This window comes from Haliaeetus albicilla, chromosome 18 (assembly GCF_947461875.1).
Source record: "Haliaeetus albicilla chromosome 18, bHalAlb1.1, whole genome shotgun sequence".
NCBI lineage: Eukaryota > Metazoa > Chordata > Aves > Accipitriformes > Accipitridae > Haliaeetus > Haliaeetus albicilla.
In genome coordinates, this window is record NC_091500.1 from 29259670 (window position 1) to 29278511 (window position 18842).

Here is an 18842-nt window from a genome sequence, read left to right on the forward strand (position 1 = left end):
TCTGTTGTTGGATGAGGCCTCCAGGGAGGTGCTGGTGTGGTGTGGAAGGGCACTATGCATGGTCATGTGCCACCTTCTCCATCCTTAGAAGCTCGGAGCCGGGAGAATGGGTGAGTTTAACCTGGCCCTTGTTCTTCACTGGGGCTGGTGGTGGCTGAACAGTTGTTAATGGCAATACCTCATGAGGAATGTGGCTGTTAGTTGCTCTCAGTCAATAAGTGCATCCCAGTGGGAAGGTCTGCTCTGGGGTTAGAGGTGTGAGGGTCTGTCAGTCTGTGTCCCCTACCCATTTCATGTCAGGTGTCCACAATGTTCTTGGTGTTGGATATCCTGCCTGTTTGTCCCATGGATAGAGACTGGATACAGCTGTCCCCTTTCCTGAGGGGTCTTAGCCCAACTGGTGTCCCCTGTGTTGGGTGCTGCTCTGTGCTGTACCCCGTCCCCCTGGGGTGACCTGCCTGGGGGTTCATATCTCTGTTCCCTGCACAATCCCAATACTGATGGGAAGAACCTGCAGCGCATAGCTGGGGCTCAAATTACTTTGTGTACTAATTATTAACAAACAGCCTGAGCCAGGCTGCTGTGCTCACTTTGGAGCCAAAAACAAGAGCCAAAGTACATGGGCAGGATTCAGACAGCATCCAGTCCATCCCAGTCCTGCCTCTCAGGTGTGCTGAACGCCATCCCAGGGTCTCCCTTGCAGAGGCTGTAAGGAGGCCGTAGTGTCACACGTGTGGCATTGCCACCTTCCCTCCAGACACGGGGCACCCAGCACCCTGTGGTGTGCTCTCCCAAGCAGCCTCTCGTACACCCTGGTCCTCAACAGCTCGGAGTATTTTTAGCCGGCGTGCCTTGCAGCCGTAACTCTTCTCCTGAAGAAACAAACCTGCTCGTTTTCTGCCTTCTATGGAGAGATATGGCTCCAGGCAGCTCTCCTCCCCCTGCCTCGTGCATCCACTGCCTGCACCCATGCTGCTGCTCCTCCGGCTTCTAAGTTGTTGATGGGCTGCTTAGTGTCCAAGGGCAATTTTGGCAGTCCTCTGCTCACCTTTCGGGCAGGGAGGTGGATCTCAGGTGATGGGAGAGCAGGCTCGTGGCTGCTGGAAGCAAAGACCAAGCTCTTTTAAGCGTGCCAGGGCAGGTGGGATGCATCTGACCGCTTAAGACCCTTGGACCCAAGCAGCACAGCTTAGGTCTTTGTGCTTTGACTGGAAGAGGTGAGGTCCTGAAGGCATGTCATACAGGCACCTGGTAGGATTTTCAGCAAAGCTCATACTGTTTGTTACCCAAAGGCTTTTCAAAACCCATCGGCCCCTTCCTACTCCTAAACACCATCTCAGGCCTGCCCTGGCCTCATTAGTTGCAGAAATAGTAGCCTGTAGTTTTCCAGCATGTGAAGGGAATGTTATTCATCCTTTGAGTAGTTTCTGAGTGACAAGGCTGCTGAAATGCCTGGCTGTATCTATGCAATTTAAAGAACCCTTCTTCTCCCTATGCTGCCTCAGCTTTCCCAACCCTAAATGAACTGACTGTCCACACTGACGTGACCATGCCTCACTTGAGAGGACACAAGGTGAGAAGCCAGTGGTGGCAGATATCATGGCATCTGCCAACAAACATTGCCCCTGGAACTGCTCAGGTCTTCTGCCACATGACCCCAAAAAGCAATGTGGCACGGCTGTGCCACCGTGCCTTTCTGCCATGCCCCCAAATCTCCCACTTCTGGGGACACTGGGACTTCTTTACTGGGCTGCTGTACCAGCATCAGGGAGATGGCATTAAGGGGAAATCTTGCACTGAAGGAGAACTGCACAGGTTAGTCCACGGTGAGCTGCTGCATCTGGTGTGCTGGGTCACGCAGGGCTCAGGAAGGGCACTGTCAGTGTCGGGTATAGTCTGAGAGGAGTCATCCCAGGCTTAACTGGGATCATCCTCTACAGAAAAGAGGGATAACACAAAACAAGGCTGAAGTAGTCCCTCCATTTCATCCCGGTCCCAAAACAATCTGCTGTGCAGATTGCAAGTTTGCAGAAAGCTTGCAGGCTGCCCGTGTGTATGCACAGCATCTTCTGGGAGTGTCCCGGAACATCATTCCCACATGGTGTGAGTGTTCTCCATGTATGTCTTTATGTTCCTCAGTGCTAGCCTATAGTTCCCCTGAGATTTCTTAAAATTTTGAAATTCTTCATCGCCATGTACATCCTTAAATGCAGCAGGGTGTACCCACAAGGCAGCTGCATGAATCGCAAATAAGCATTTGTGGACTACGTGAAGATTTCCCTTTGAGAGAGATGTGTACATAGCTAGGGATTTTGGGAGCCCACTGGAATGTGTAGAGGTTTGGGTTTTTTTCATGATAAAGCCTTGAAGAAGTGCTCTTGGAAAATGCCAGCACCAATTAAAGGACTGGGGCTTAGCATTTGCACAACTGTGGAAGTTCAAAGGAGCTAGGCGTATGCTTTCCTTCAGAGGATGGGTCATGGCATGGTTTCTGAAATCCCTGCTCACTGCCTGCTCCATCCCTGGGTCTCTGTGTTCCCACCTCAAAGTCCACTGGGTGCCACTTTCCAGCTCCTTCTACAGCATGAACCCACCACCCACATTTGCAGTAAGGGGTGTCTGTATGTGCTCACATCCCCCATACACCTAAAAAGCCAATACCCAAAATACCCCAAGAGCTCTGTACAGCCTCTGTGTCCTCCGTATTCTTCTTTCAGGGCAGAACTGACCCTTCCAGGAGATTCTGTCTGCTCCTGTGCCAAAGCAGCCACGTGCACCTCAGGTCCTCAGACAAGGGTCCTTCCAACCAGCAACTGTGGGACATGCTCCCTCTGACTGCTGGGGTGCAGATGTGCACAAAATCCTTCTCTTTTACCCTGCTGACAGCCTGTCTGTCTGCAGGGTGGTGTTCAGAGTTTGCCTTTGGCCTCAGGGACCTCTGATAGAGACAGAACTTCTTCGGGACAGAAATTATTTTGGGTGGCCATCCCCAACCCTTCAGATACACCTCCCAATACGAACACCTTCAGGAACCTCCTTAGATCCACCATCACGACCACTTCCAGTGCTGAAGCTGCCACACAACATCTTTTGGGTTCTCCCGTTGGTAGAACATGAGTTTTCCTGGCTAGTCGCCTCCGCCTTTGAAACACAAAGATTTTAATCTTTCACCCTCTTTCTTCCTCTTGGGAGACTTTGGTCAGTCTTCTTAATTAGACAGGATTGCCTCACTTCCTTAGATATGGAAATGTCTCTTTGTTAAACAAGGCAGTATCTCTTATCTCTGCCTGGCCTTTAAACAACTCTGCTTTTGGCAGTTCATTCTGTGTCCTTACACCTAACATGCAAATGATGCAAATATCCAACTAGGTAAAAGTTTGTAACTCATTATAAAAACTTGGCTCAGACCCGGAGCAGGAGTGATCCTATTTGGGGGCATGGAATTCTGCATGGCTGATTGCCAAACTCTCTCCTAAGCGCATCTTTACCACGGCCATTTCTTTTCCCCTCGGATCTTTCCCCATTATTTTTATTTTTCCTCTTTTTCCTCTTTCAGATTAACAGGCTCTTTTATCAGAGAACAGAATCAGAAAAATCCCAAGAAGAGTTTTTACCTATGGGGCTTTTCCAGGACAGCACTGCCTGGGACACCCCAGGATGTGACTTCTGATGTTGGGGAGAAAGCAGCCCCCAGTCGCAGCTTTCTGCGGTCTGATGGATCCCTCCCAGCCCCCTGCTAGAACTTGCCCTGCTGTTGCCATGAATGTGAATTTTTGCTGCTGCCAGTTGTGAGGACAAAAATAAACAATTTTCTCCCTCATCCTTGTGACAGGAAAACTAAACTTTTGCTTTTGAGAAGACTTCAGCTGTTTCTAGTCTCAGGAACTCACATCTACCTGCTAGAGCAGGACTGGCATCACTTGGTTTTTAGAGGTGGGAGAAGGGTGACCATGCGTCCTCTTTTCCACTGACACTGTTCCAGTTGGCATTAAAGGATAATTTGTGCTTGGGCTGGAAATAGCCAGGACAGGTTGACTATGACTCTCCAATCCAGGAGTGGGGTGGAGAGCCCCAACTCCACTCTCAGGAGAGTTTGTGTGCTCTCTGCACAAAGCAGGGCAACTTCAGCGGAAGAGGTGGAGTCCATCCCTTCGCAGAGCTCCTGGGAGGATTCTCCTGGCTGCTGGAGATTTTCCTTCCCTCAGACAGAGGCAAGACCTGAAGCCGGGTGTCCAGCGTTAGGCCAGCTGCTATTATTGAAAGGACACTTGGGGTGGCGATGGGTGAGGCAGGAAGAGCGTTACTATCTTCCTTCTGGAGCTGAACCCTGAAGACAAGGTCCTTCAGAAAGGTGAAGGCTACAAGCCTTGGAAATGGTTTGGGGCTGGGAATCCCAGGTGGAAGGAGCCACCTCCTGGAAAGACTAAGGCTTGCAAGCACTGAAGGAGGACAATCCCTTGGCTTTTCCCCCACTCTCCTGCTTTCCTCCTTGCATTCATCCTCATGAACTCTTCCTGGACGAGGTTGTGCTCCCACCATGAGGGTGAGATGCTCAAAAGCTCAGAGCTGCAAAACTATTGTGCTGTGGTCCAAATTCCCCTACAGACCTAGTGGAAGATGCTGTATCTGCGTTCTTCAGCATGTAGGAGGCCCCACCGGTCTTTTGCAAAAACGCCAGTGGTTTCTCCTCAAAGAAGAGAAATGAGGAGCGAAGGACAGGTAATGATGTGGCCAAGATCCTCAAGGATCAGGGGGGACAGCAGTGGGAATGGAGCCAAGAATAGGCATGCAACAAAATCTCACCCTGGACACCTTCTCTTGAATGACCAGAGAGGAAGCCCTCTCTTCAGCTCCCATAATGTTTCTTTATAAGTGCTGAAAACTTTAGTGAAAACTAGATATAGGCATCTAAATGAGTTCTGTGCTTTTGCAACTTTTACCCAGCATTATAACAGTGTTTAGCACCTTAGACTGCAGCTGACTTCACTTTTCTGAACAAATTCAAAATAAAATCCTCAGATTGGACCTTTTTTTCCAGATCACAGCTGACTCTGTGTTTGGAATCTGTATGTTTTTCCCTAGACAAATCCTTGAAGGGAAAGATGGCTTCAGGCTGGTCAGAGATCAGGTCGTTGCACAGAAGCGGGAACAGGAGAGAGTGTGACTTGCTGTAAGCTATTGAAGGAAATTAATCTGTTCAGTACGTCAAAACCCAACAGCTTCTCAATCCGTTATTCCACTGTGTGTTTAGTGACACTGGAAAATACTGGATTTAACGGCATTTGAAAGTGATAAAATGCATAACAATAATCAATTTCCAGGAGTTAAACCCAGGTGCAATCAAACAAGAAAAAAGACACTGGGTTTGGTGGTGACTTAACATCATCAAAAAAAGTGTTCTTTGTTAGGCTGTTAAATTATTGAGGAAAAAAATTGAGAAGCTTGTTGTGTGCAAATCCAGAGCAGATGCTTCTGGAAAACGCTGTAGACGTTGGGCCCAGTAACGGGTTGTGTCGGATGAAAGTTCCTATCTTGGGACAAACCTGAGGACTGTCAGATGAGGAAAAGGTGCTTTTCTGACCCCTAAATCCCAAAGCCTGTGTCTGAGTGGTGCTTCAGTCGCCAAGGTCTGTCCCTCGCTATGCCCGAGGATGTCTGTTCCATTTAATTTCTCTCTGGCCCTCTGTTTCCCACCTGCTCTATCAGATGGACTGTTTCCCTTGGTCTATCACTTCACAGTGCCATTTCCCTTTTTGCTTTGGACTGGGAGCGCTGGGTTAATGCCGCCCTCGTAGGGTGTCAGCATTGCACAACCAGTTAACCCTCTCTGGATAAGACACAGATGGGAAAGACAAAAGAAGAACCGAATTCTCTGCCGGTGACACTTTCTCCCAGCCAACAAACAAAAGTTTTATTAGCTAAGCCCTCTCAGATGCTGCATTCCAGCTTGGTAACATTTCGGTAACACATTGCAAACGTTTGACTCATAGAAACTTGGAAGGCTGGAGCCGGGGGAGGGGGAAGAGCGTCACATTCCCATTCCCGGGCAGGGTTTGGTTGTTGGATTTTTTTTTTTTTTTTAAAAAGAACTGAAACTTCTCTCTGTTTAATGAAAAAAAAGTGTTTGAGCCTGACGGCTTTCACCGGCTTGCATTGTGTTTGGGAGAGAGGGGCTGGGGGAGGAGGGCTTACGCTGCCAAGGGAGGAACCCAGGGCAGCTGAACTCGCTTTTCTTCTGCAAGTTGTTTTTTTTTTTTTCTCCCTCTGTGTTCCCAGGACAGGGTTGGCTTTCTAGGTTTGATAAAGCATTTCCTTCCATTGTCATTCTATACGGCCTCTGGGCCCTTCTCTCAGTCCCTCCCCTTTTGCCATCCCCCCTCTTTCTCTCTCTCTCTTCCTGAACTTTAGTGAATCTTGAGATATAAAGAAAGCAGCTGCCTCCCTTAAGCACATCTTGAACAATGAGACCTCATCTCCAAGGGCTTTAATTCCTCTGGATGCAAGGACAAAGCCAGGGTGAGTAGCCTGCTAGTGACTCTGCCCGTCACCGCATCCGCAAACGCGGCCGTTCCCGGTGGGTTCTCGCGTCCGTCCCCGCAGCGTCGGGGTCCTCTCGCTGCTCTCAGGCTGCCGAGGTACCGTAGAGCACAAATGCAGATGCTGTAAACGTTAAAACTCTCAAAACCCAACCCAGCGCTGCCTGAGAAAGTGTGGACGCTGTCCCCATCGGACGCTGTCCCCATCGGACACGTGTGGTGGAGAAGGCTTTGCCACCCAGCTGTGTGCCTGGATTTGGGTCACCCGCCGGCTCCCCTCCTTGGGAGACTGGGCAAAAACCTGGCTCTTAGCAAGGTGGGAGGAATCCTGATCTCAAAGGCAAAGAAAAACAAATATGATGCAATCGAGCGTGGCTCTGAGCGGGGCTGCGGGAGGGCAATATTCCCCGCAGCTTTGGGGCTGTGTAATTCAGGGGCGACACCGAAAGAGGGGCTTGGAAAGGCTCCGGGTGGGAGACACCTCCATGATCCAGGGACGCTTGGTTTTGGAGGTGAGGGCTGCGTTGCGTGGATGCTGCAGACCTTCCCGCCGGTGTCCGTGGCATTTCTGCTTTCTTGCCTTCAACAGCCTCGTAGGAATTTTCCAGCCCGTTTTAAATGGCGAAGCGAGAGGTGGGCTGGAGAACAGGGAAACTTCTGCTCGGCGCAGGGGATCTGTGACTCGTAACCGCCGCATCCCAGCGAGAAAGCGGCCAGCGGGGCTCGCTACGGTGCGTGCTGGGGACCGCAGAAAGCAGGCAGAGGCACAGCGTGTGTTGTCATTGTAAAGAGTGTTATCCGGAGTCTGGTTTTGCCCGAGTGACCTGTTTAGATTTTTTCGTGCAGAAAAAGCAGGAGGCAAAATACAGGACACTTCAGCAGCAGTGTGATATATGTTAATTAAGGGAATTCGGGACAAGTGGCGAAGCTGCTGCCTAATGTGCAACTTCCAATAGCAGGTCCCAGTCTTACCCTCCCAGGAAACTGTAACTGATTCACATGGGAGACCGTGACAGACAAGAAGGCCTATTGCAGATATATCTTTAAGATCTTCCCAAGGGATTGCACGCTGCAAAAAAAGCACATTGTAAACCTGCCAGCTCCCCTTCCAGAGCAGCTTCCCAGGACACTTGCTCTGGTTGATGTGCACCAAAACAGATCTGTGTTCCTGGCACTTCCCCGCTGTTCTTTCTGGCAGGCCTTTGCAAACAGCTAAAATACGCTCATCTTGTGAAATCTTCCTTTCAAGGTGTTCACATTCCCTGAGCTCTCGCATGCTCTGATGTACTTGCTGGTGTAGCAGTGCCTCCCTCTGCCTCCACCATTAATGCAAACTTATTTTGCTTGCAGTGCCTAGGTGACAATGGGAACAAAGGAGCAGGGACCATGACTCTGAAGGATGTCTGAGGTCAAAAAGTCCCCTCTCTCATTTGTATCGGCTCCTCTATTTGCTGAATAACTTGCAATGCGTTCCCTACTCTCATGTTACTTAGAGGAACTGGGGGCAAACTGATGGTGATGCACGTGGGCCGCATGGCAGTGCGGGAACCTGCGGTACAATGGGGGCTAAGGACAGTGGTACTAGATGTACTTTGGCAAATGGGAAATGCTGCATGCTTAAGAGAAATGTTGCTGGTTAGGGCATGTTCCTCAGACTGGTAACCACCAGAGTTTGAAAAGCAGAGGAGGGAAAACCAGCGACATGCAGCGGTAGCTGCTTTTGGGGAGGGGAAGGTGCTCCAGCAGTTCTGCCACTTTTCCCATCTCTCAGCTGCCCCTTCACCTCTGCCATTGAACTCGTGTGATTACGGAGTGGTTAAACTGGGCCCTAAGGGTTTATTTTTCACCTCAGTTGCTCGTTGTTAGCTCAGTGATCTGGTTAACAATACGATGCCACAAGCCATAGTAGTGCTGCCGCTGAGTGGGCCGTGCTGGTGGGATCAAATGGCCTCGGTGGAAAGTCCTTAAGGCTTCACTGCCAAAGACACCGTGAAGTGGAATGACTCCCAGGTTGAGGATTCGATTGCATGCAACTAAATACAGCCCAGATGCTGTTATCTAATGACCCCAGGTGTCTGTACTCACCCCCCTCCTTTGAGTTTCTCTTCTTCTCCATCTGTGTCCAGTATCTGTTGTCTGCACTGAAATACAATTTGTAGGACATAGTATCCTAGCCTAGGAAATACCACAGGGTATCTGAGGTCCTTGGGATGGGGCATGGAGAAGATTGGTGCCTGAAAGTCCATAGCAAGCCTCCATGCCATAATGACTGATCCTCAGATAAATTTTCCTAAAAGCTTTATTACAGGTGAGTTTCCCAAATGTCTGTCTTCTGCCCTAGAATAGGAAAGAAAGTCAGGGATAACTACAATTAGAAAGAATTCCAATGGCTTTATTGATCTCCTTCATCCCATGTATAGGCTTGTCAGGTGGAATTCATCCAAGTTAAGGTGGATGAGCCCAGCTGAGCTGCTCAGCCTTGGCTCCCTTTGCAGGCAGAGGGGAGGAGGGCCAGGCTCTTCTGGGGACTGTTCATCTCAGCAAAAAGTAGGTATTTGATGTGCAATTTTGATCTGGGTAAGTTGAGCCCTTCTAGTAGGGGCTTTAGGAGAAGCAGCTGATGACTTACACACGGAAAAGACAAGAAAAACAGACAGAGGAAAGACAGGTGATAAAGAGAAATTCAGATTAACAGGGTAAACCTGGGCACATGCAAACAATGTGATTTTGTGTTAGAAAACACTGGAAGACTACAGCTGAGAACACAGAAAGTAGGTCAGATGCTGACTGCTGGATCTATTCTAGGAAACCAGCTCTGGACAGGATTTGGCCACCACTCTGGGTAATCAGAAGGACATGCTCCACTTCTCCCGTAAGGCCTAATGTGATACCTAGGCAGATAAAATTAATAGCTCTGTCCTTACTATGTTTTAATCTCACTGGGGTTAATTTTTTTTGAAAATAGTAATTGGGATGCTGCTGAGTGTAGATGTAGGGTGTATTTGCAATGGGGAGCTGTATTTTAGGAAGCAATGCCTTGAAGAGGCTATAGAAGGCTTTGAAAGAAGAAACCTACTGGTACTGTTTCTGGTATAATACTGGTACTGTTTCTGGTGTAATTTGGCAGTTGAGAAAACAAGCGTGATCTTGGGCCTTATAAACACAGGATGATCAAAGAAGGTATAAAAGAACATTTTTATTACTCATTAAAGCATTACTGAGCCCGTCTGGGGTTCTGTGTCAGTTCAGGTACCTGTTGGAGCATGGCGTGTTCTTATGCTCTAAACAACCAAAAAGCTGTCCTTGCATTATGCAACACATAAACTGCTCAAAACGTGACTGGAAGTCTTCTAGGAGACCTGCAGAACTTGCAGCTTTTGCAAAAATCATCTAGAGACCCTATGTAGTCTGTTATGCAGAAAGTCAGAGCAGGCTAGATACATTTTTGAGCTTTTCTCTCCTTAAAATGACATTTCTAGTCCAACACAACATCAGGTGTTTTCCCTTCATCCCAGTGCAGCTGTGTTTGTGCCATTTGCTCTTAGCCAGAAACCTCTACTAAATCCAGCAGCTTTGGGCAGCACTCTGGTATCTCTGAAAATGGACTGGGAGTTGTGGGTAGGGATGGCTCAGGAATGGACACCGGGCTGGATGGAGATGCGTAGGATTACTCCAGGGAAGATCAGAGCCCATCAACGTAAGGGAAGCAGTCACATTCACTTTAAATCCCATTGGCTAAGTTGAAGGAGTTGGTTAAATTGGGCTTTAAAGTAGCAGAATGAGGGAGGTGAAATGAACATCTCCAGACTTGATATGGAACAGATCTCAGGTCCGCGGCAGGAGGAAACCTCCAAAGCTGTTGCGCTACTGCCTGGGACAGGCGTTTTTCCAGCCGGAGCCGACATGTGTTAATATAAATGTAGATGAAACCTTCAGATTTAATGGAGCTTTTCAGAGCATAATTGTGTTCCCTTGATTTTCAGGAAGAGATGAGAACTTTACTGCCACTGAAAGTCTTCCCCACCTCGGTGCCCATAGTCCCCTCCATAGCAGCCTCCAGGAGTTCATCTGTGTTCTTGGCACTTACACAATGAGGAAATTGGCCAGCATTTCCATATTAGCAATCAACTTTCCAGGGATGTTGCATGTATTTTCCAGCAAGGGATGGAACAGCATCAGCAACCCTTTTATCTGCCAGGCCAGGACTGCAATTCTGCAGTAGGAAGGATGAGACATTGTTTAAAAAGACTCAGGCGAGAGCTTTCAGACCGCAAATGCCCACAGAGGCCATTCCTTCAGCGCAGGAGCTCTGTATTCAGACCGTGTCCTGGCGCTTGGCCCTCGCCTATTGTCCCTGCTCGGATGTTTTGGCAAGGCACGGTGATTGCTGCCATCACCACTGCTGCACCCTGCCCCAGCTGTTCCCTCGGACAGCCCCAGTGTCACACCAGCGGGCAAATGGGCAGACTGGGCAAAGGAGGGAGGGACTGGTGGGATGGCAGTGCTGCTCTGCCGACGCTTGTCCCGCTCGATGGAACTTCTTGGCATCTTGATGGACTGTCGGAGATTTTGGCATTCGTCATCCCGGCTTTACGGCCCCGTTTCCTTGGTGAAGCTGAGCTTGGGGTCGCTCTGTGGGGGCTGTCACACAGGGAAGGGAAACTGGGACAAAGCGCTTAGAAATGGCCACCTGGAACAGCTGGTAAATTGGGATTGAGGTGATATGATGTGCTTGACTACCCTTGTGGTGCACAGGGATAGGAAGTGAGAGGTACCCAGCCGTGACCTTATTTCCAGTGACACTTGCCTCTTGTCCTCTCCTGGACAGACACAGCCATGCATTGTTTGTGTCGTCAGGAAGATGCACTTTAAATATGTATTAATTGGGCTTGGTTAATTCATCAGGAAGTTTACTTTAAAAGCAAATAAAACCAGTGAGCAGCTATAATGCCAGGAAACAGGTAAACTTTTTTTTTTCCCAAACAAATCAGGTGGGTGGGGCAAAAAAAGTCTTGCCTGATTTTTGCAGGCATTTAGCAAATTTGTGATGGCCGCACCTGGTAGTTATAACATCACCAGACAAACTGCTAAATCATGGGGGTTTGTGTGGTGGCCACACAGGAAGACCCTGTGGCCACACACATTCCCCCACCCTTGAAATTTGCTGTCCAAGACTATTGCAGGGCTATTGATGACTCTGGAATAGTTATTCCATCAGCCCATAGTCGGATCTAGTTTGCTGTTGCTTTGGCATCTTTCAAATGCAAAATGCACCGAAGGGAAAAAAAAAAAAATTAAAAAATTCATTGTGCTCTGCTTTGCGCCGTGTCTGGCAGATGCGTACGGGTCTGTAAAACCCATCCTGAGCTTTGCAGCACCGGCGCAAACCTACAGCGGAGCGAGCGTGTCGGGACTCGAGGTGCTGCAGCTTGCACCCCTGGAACGGAGGGTGGGATAGGAGGAGATGGAGCCTTTCTCGAAGGTCACCAGGTCTGGCTGTCAGTCCGTGGCTTCTGCTAGTCCCCAGCAGGCTGGGAGACAGGTAACACCGTGGTTCAGCCTGCTTTAGCCTTTTTTTCACGCCAGCCTGCTCCTCCCTGGTAACTGCTCGCCGTCCTTTGTTCTTGAACCATATTTCTCACCACGTCGTCAGGCGCGCTCAGCGAGACGGAGAAAAGTGCTCCCTTTCAAACACAGTCCCAGGACAACCCCGGCCTTTTTGTTTCTTTTTTTTTTTTTCTGTGCTTGCTTTCATGCTGGGAGAGCAGTTTTTCCAGCCAGCCTGGCTTTGGAAAAGCCCAGAGCACCGGACATGTGCAGAATGAGCAATGCCGGAGCTTCAGGGCTCAGCCTGGAGGACCCTGGGCTGGACAGACAGACAGTGGGCTGGACGGACAGGCACCAGGCTGGAGGACCTGTAAGCAGGCAAATAGTCTCACAGGGGAGGAAAGGGGTTGTTCTGGGCTTTGGGGACAGAGCGTGGCTTTGAAGGGAATACAGGCTTTCCGGAGATAGATTTTGAGTTGGAGGCATCCTGAAGCTTCGGGTTTTGGAGCAAAACTATTTCCTCCATCTCTTTGTGCCTGTGCTTTAAATCTGGTAAACAGCATGTGTTCAGTTTTGGTCATCCATTTAGTGAGACCCAGACCCTATAACTTACTTGATAAATACCGCAGCAAAGTCTGCTTCTGCTGGCACAGAGGCTGCTCTGAGCGCTGACAGTACACACCAGGATGGGGAGGACCTGGCTGTTGAATCCTGCTGACTTTTCAGATCAATCTCTTCCCTGTGATTTGTCTAGACAAAAGGTTTTCAGCAAGTTGGAAAAGCACTGTGAGATTCCTGGGCGTTTCACAGCCCTCAGCATCCTCTGGCCGCTTTATGGAGGTGAAACCCTGAAATTATGAGAAGCTCAAGATCATATTGCTGTGCAACTCCTAGGAGTGATTTATAGTCCAGGGACTATAAATCCTGCTCTGCTCAGTTGTAATAAGAAAGGATCCCTCTTCCCATTTCCTGAATTCATTATATTTAAGACAAGTGAAATTTGCATTAGAACAAAAAGAAAATCTCTAGCAGCTCAGAAAGGAAACATTCCTATACATGAAACTAAATCTCAAACCAAAACTGAGACAAGCAAAGACAAGACCAGACACAGGGACCTGGTTTAAAAAGTCACAGGCACCTGAGATGGGTCTGGGGCAGGAAGGTGGTGTTATCTGCCAGCTCAGTGACTTAAACAGCCCCTAAGGCTGTGGAAGAGGAGAGATGGGTTCCCATCTCCTGCGGAGGGTCAGAAAGCACCGAGCTGCCGCTGCTGTCCTTGTGCAAATGCTTCTCAAGCTTTTCTTCAGAGCCATTAAGGCTGGAGCAGAAGTTTTTTTTAATGAAGTTAGGATTCCTGCCTCACCCGCAGCATCGGGCGCTGGGGACGCGTGGGGCTGAGCTCAGAGGTCACTTTGGCTGTCAGCACTGGTCCTTCACCAAACCCAAGAGTCGGGGACGTGGCTGGAGGCCACCTCTACCGCTTCCCAGGGGCAGCTGGTTCCCGGGATGGCAGCACCCACCCAGGGACGTGGCCAGGAGGTTGCCTAATCCCTTCTGCTTTCCGCACATGCAGCGTGAGCAAGCACCGCAAGGAGAAGAGGATGAGGGCCTTTTTCAAGGTTACAAGCTTCTTATTTTTGGACGCCTTTCCCTACTGCTGGAGCTGACCCAGGCTGTGAGCTGTTGAAGTTTTAGGTCCTTTGTTTGTTTAATTGAAGTGCTGTTTGTTTTTGATCACAGGCATTAGATAGGCGCTTCCTCTGCAGGCAGGAAGCAGTGATTTCCTGTTCGCTCGCTGGCCAACTCTCACTGCGCAGGAAACCTCGCTCTGCTGAGTGTTCACTTTTCGTGCAACATTTTTGGAAGGTCTTTCGTGGTGTTGTTTTGTTTTCTCTTTTTTTTTTTTTTTCTTTTCTTCCCCCCCTCCTACAAGTGGTGCTGGTGGTGTTTGGTCTCCGTAGGAAGGATGTGTAGAGACAGCCCTAAGTCAACCCACGCCGGGCTGAGCGTGCTGGATGATGCTGTTTGCTGAAAATAGTTCCTTTTAGGCTGAAATCTTTCGGTGAGGTCCAAAATGCAGGGAAGACGGTCGCTGTGCTGCATTCACAGCACCACCAAGCCTCCTGCTACACGAACACATTTGGTTTTGACAGTTATTTGACAGTAGCTATGTGTTACCGCAGGGCAGTGCAAGTGTATCTTCCTTGTGCTTTTGTGGACCCCACTCAGTGCGGATCCGTATCTACAAGCACCCGATTTCTTTGCAAGGCTCACCAGTCTCTAACTGTTGTTTTGTTGATGTGTGCCTTGTAGTGAATGTGTTTTGTTTTGTTGTGTTTTGTTTTTTATGGGACACTACTTCATTGACTGTGAAGGAGGTGTATTTGTAACAGGTCGTTTAAACAACTTGCCCAGCATCACATAAAGACTTGGCACATGAGCAAGGAGTTAAAACAGAGACTTGGATCAAATCTGCCAGGTTTGCCTGCTTGTTTGCTTGCTGGGCTGGAAGGACCTGTAGGCAAATGAATACTTTGAGGATGCAGCAGGTGAAAATTTTATAGCCAATTACCAATTAAATCTGTGATAGATCGCTGTTCTGGGTCTGTGCCCACCGTGGCTGAAATGGATGGTGTTTCCCAGCTCCTTTGTAAGCGCAGGCAGCTCATTTCTCATCTCTGCAATACCCCACCAGCCTTGTTCCCTTCTTGATTACAACCGTGTGTCCAGGTCAGTCCCATGAAGCATCAGAGAGGAGTCAGGGATGGGGTTCGAGGCGATGCTCCACACCTGCATAAGTGTTTCTGGGGTGGAAAAGAGCTGCTTAGGCTTTTCCGTCGTATCACAGACAGGCGCAACAGCGGTTCCTTGGCAGCTCCATGTGCACGGGGATGTTTTTACTCAGCGTGTTTATCCTGGTAGCATCTAGGAGCTAACCCAGATAGGGCTTCACTGCAGTGCAATGCCCAGAGGTGAAGCACTGCAGTATCAGATGGCTCCAGCCGCAGGAAGCCCGGACAGACAGACGGACACCGCCACATGAGAGCTTTCAAACTGCCCCACGGCAACAGATGCCGACCGTCAGTGCCACGCATACTTGTCTGCCGGAGTTTTTAATTATTTTGCTGTCGTAAAGGGGCTCCCCTGCAGGGAGGGAATTTGTGATGGGAAGAAGAGCGGCTGTAGCAACAAAGCTGGGAGAGAAATGGCAGGGGAAGGGGGAGCAGAGCAGCTCACAGCCCCCTGAGGTGAAGAGCGGGAGGGATTAATCCTGCAAATGCCTGCACATGGGAGAGAAGATGGTCCGAGGTTTTAGCCAGTGTTGCGCAAGAGCAGCTAGCTGGGGCCATTCGGCCGCAGGGGGATGAAGCAGGGTGGCGGGGGGATGCGCGGAGGGATGGGAGCTGGAGGAGGAGGATGGTCTCTGCTACAGCAACTGCACCAGGCTCCAGCTCCTATCCTGCTCGGCCATGGCTCGTGCTCGGGGCCATCCAAGGAAAACATTGTCCGGGCCGCTCTCATGCGGCCCCGGCTCTCTGCAAGCGTGTCCCCCACCATCTCAGCCTCCTCTCCTGCCTCGTTCCTGGAGAGCTTTCCATTCCCCAGGCCCCTTCCGATCATTGCACGTCGATGACATCATTGCCAGTTGCCATGGAAAAGCCAGGTTGTCCAAAACACGACCCTTTGGCCTCATCCCATGTGTGTCAGGAAATGAAGGTTTTATAGTACATCTCTGCAATGGAGCAGAAACAGCCGGAGCAGGAACCGCAGCCCGGGGACAGGCACACAAACCCACCCTGGTCGTGGGCTGCCCGGCGTGCGGCTCCCTGGTGGCCTCTCCGATGGGGAAATGGGCACCTATTTCTTGGGGTTGCAAGGCTGATTTATGTCTCCTGAGTTATTTCTGAGCTTTCTGCTTTGGTCTGAAACGCCCTGGAGGAGAGGCAACCTGAAGTGTTTAAGCCGTTGCTTGGGGAGAAGACAGAAAGTCTGCACCGGATTGAGCAGAGGCAGAAAATGGAAGAAAATGGTCCGTAGGGGCTCCTGGCTGGATGGAGCAGTTGGAGGCCATCGAACGCGTGTCCCACGTGAGCTGCAGGCTCACGCTGCCTTTGGGGGGGCTGTGATGTACAGGGAGAACAGCGAAGGCGTTTTGGGAGGCTTGGCCACGGAAATTTTCCTATAGCCAGAAAAAAACTGTCCCAGAATCGGTGATTAGCAAAGACTTTGCAGACCGTGTGGGGGCTTTGGAAAGGAAACGTCAGGTGTCACCCCATGGCAGGGATGGGACCCTGCTGTTCAAGGCAGCCTTTGTTTAGGCAGGAATTACAACCAGACTCTCTCTCCTCTCCCGCAATATTTGGGAGTGGAGGTGTTTCCCTGAGGGAGGGCTGGAAGCCTTACTCCTGGATTCTCCGAAACCAGGCCAGAGAAAGCACGAGGTGTCCTGCCCTGACCGCAGAGCCAGGCTGGATCCGCTCCCTCCGTGCAGAAGGAGCATAAAAAACCTCCCATGAACACCTGAAGCAGCCGGTGGCTTTGCCAACCTCAGCTTCAGCTTTCCTTCCAAATTCGCGGCAGGGCCAGCGTTCACATCGTCACCCAGGCTCGGATATGCGTCACCTCGGATGCAACGGCTCTGCAGCAGCTTGGGCTTTGACACAGTTTGTCTTGCCCCTGCCCTTCCTGCTCTTGGTTTGGCTGGGAAACGAAAATGCTGCTTCTCTTGCTGTTTCCAGACAGAGCGGCTGAGGATCTCCGGATGGACGAGCTGTAACGTGAGAGTCTGAGACCCAAAGACCCTCCAGGTCTCCCCATTTCACGTTGCTGCATCCCGCCACTGTGCTGGGCGGTACACGCAGGCATGCGTGTGTCTGCACACGCGTGCACCGCTGTGCACGCTTGCATTAGTCCTGGTTCACGTGTGCCCGCATACACTGTGGCTCTGAGCACAAGGGAAGTAAATAACAAGAAGAAAATGACCCTCAAACAGCACCGTGGCCTGAATCTGGTTTCCACTCCCTCGTGCAAGCTCGTCTCAAACCTGGAGGCTTTTTCCAGCTCGCTCGCCCCTCTGCCATGCTGTCCCCTTGAACCAGACCCCCAGAAAACAGCGGTGATGAGCTGGTTAAACAGCACGCCCATTTGGGGGATGTGCTGGAAAATAAAAAGTTGGAGCCTTTCAGTTTTGCATACCCCATCCGGGGGCACGGTGCCGGCATTGAGCATGGAAAGTGCGTGACTTGTTTTGGTCTCACTTTGCTTGATAATTTGCCAATGCCACAGTCAAATTACCCCGGTAAACAACAGCACGAGCCAGCTCAGACTCAGAAACGGGGCTGGCAGTGACACAGTCCCGATCCGACGGTGCCGGCCGACCCGCTGCATCGCACTGCAGGCTTCCCACCCCCCCACGCTTGCAGTGGGTGTTTCGGGGTTAAAAATAGACTCCAGATTTCGGTTAGTAAATGCGGAGGCAGGGAGCAGAGTGCTGTTTATCAATGCCAGGGTTTCCCCTGAGATGCTGAAATGAGTCAGATAAGAGGTGGGCACAACCGTGCACATGCCCTACTTCACCCATACTGGCAATGCTGCTCTGTGCACGGGCCGTTCCGGGGAACTTTTTCTCCGTGCCGAGGTGCCTTGGAAGCCACAGTCCCTATGGATGACTCATGTTCCTACCAGATTTAGATGCTTTACAGCATCCTACCCTTAGCCCCTTAGGAAAACATTGCTCCCTGCCATTAATCCATCGTGGCTTGGCCATGAAAGAGTTATTTTCTAATCTGGCTCAATTTCTACTTGTATTTTGAGCTCATGCAAAGGGGTAGCAGGGAAGCACGGGTGTCCTGAGTGGACCCGCGTGGCTGCAAGGCACCAGCCTCCGCTGGCACCCCAGCCATCTGGGATGAAACTGCACCCCTGAGGGCCGGGCAGGCATCACCCCAACTTTTCTACCACGTGCAAAAATATTGTTTCTGATGTGGAGGTTGCATAACTTAAGCTCCGTAATCCCTGGGTTTTAGAGAAGCATGAGTGAGGATTTCACTGTCCCTGAGGGTTTTGCTCTCCTGGCAGCCGGGCTCCCATGCACAGGGGGGTTTGCAGGTAAAAGTCCGTGGTCTGGAAATGCTGGGGGGGGTGTTCCAGTTTCTTTCAGCTGCACAAGCGCTGGTAAGGTCTGGTTTTATGAACAAAACTACTGTTGCGAGGTTTACTCGGGCTCCCGGACGTAAGAGGGTGGAAAATGGGGATAAACCGCTAATGGGATAAACAGAGCGCTTGCGACCACCGTTATGTTGCTAACATTTGAGACCTTTATAGCAGCTGTAAAGGGAGGAGAGCTGCTCCATCCCTGGGGAGCCGCACAGTGTCATTGCTGCTGTTTGTTGAAAGGGAAATCCACCGAGACCTGTGTGTCCCACCCGGGTGCTCGGAGCCCACCAGCACCATGCGGCAGGGAGGGCTGACTGGTGCTGCTGGGAACAAAGTGGCACTTTTCGGTGCTGCTTTTAGGACCTCTTGATGTGCATCACCCAGCAACACCTGAACGTAAAGACATGGGACACTGTCTTTACGTCCCTTGCCTTTCCACCATCTCTTCACAGTCATCAAGGCACTGGCCCGTGTTTTCATGGGGCTACAGGCTCGTCTTGGTCATACCGACCCCGTGTTGCCCTCTGCTCAGTACAGTCTTCTCTGGGGGTGATGGAGACTTGGCTGCAGCCTCTGCCCCAGCCTTGAGACACATGGGCCATG

At 50.5% G+C, this 18842-nt stretch overlaps 1 protein-coding gene across 1 annotated transcript in view; it reads left to right on the forward strand.

The window, feature by feature from the left end:
- The first annotated feature begins 6169 nt into the window (after positions 1-6169).
- The window catches only part of HDAC7 (histone deacetylase 7), a 93314-nt gene continuing 80641 nt past the window's right edge, over positions 6170-18842 (forward strand). The window contains exon 1 of the mRNA XM_069806257.1: positions 6170-6516. Coding sequence (XP_069662358.1) covers positions 6498-6516 — 19 coding nt within the window. The 5' untranslated portion in view covers positions 6170-6497. The remainder of the gene's footprint in view (positions 6517-18842) is intronic.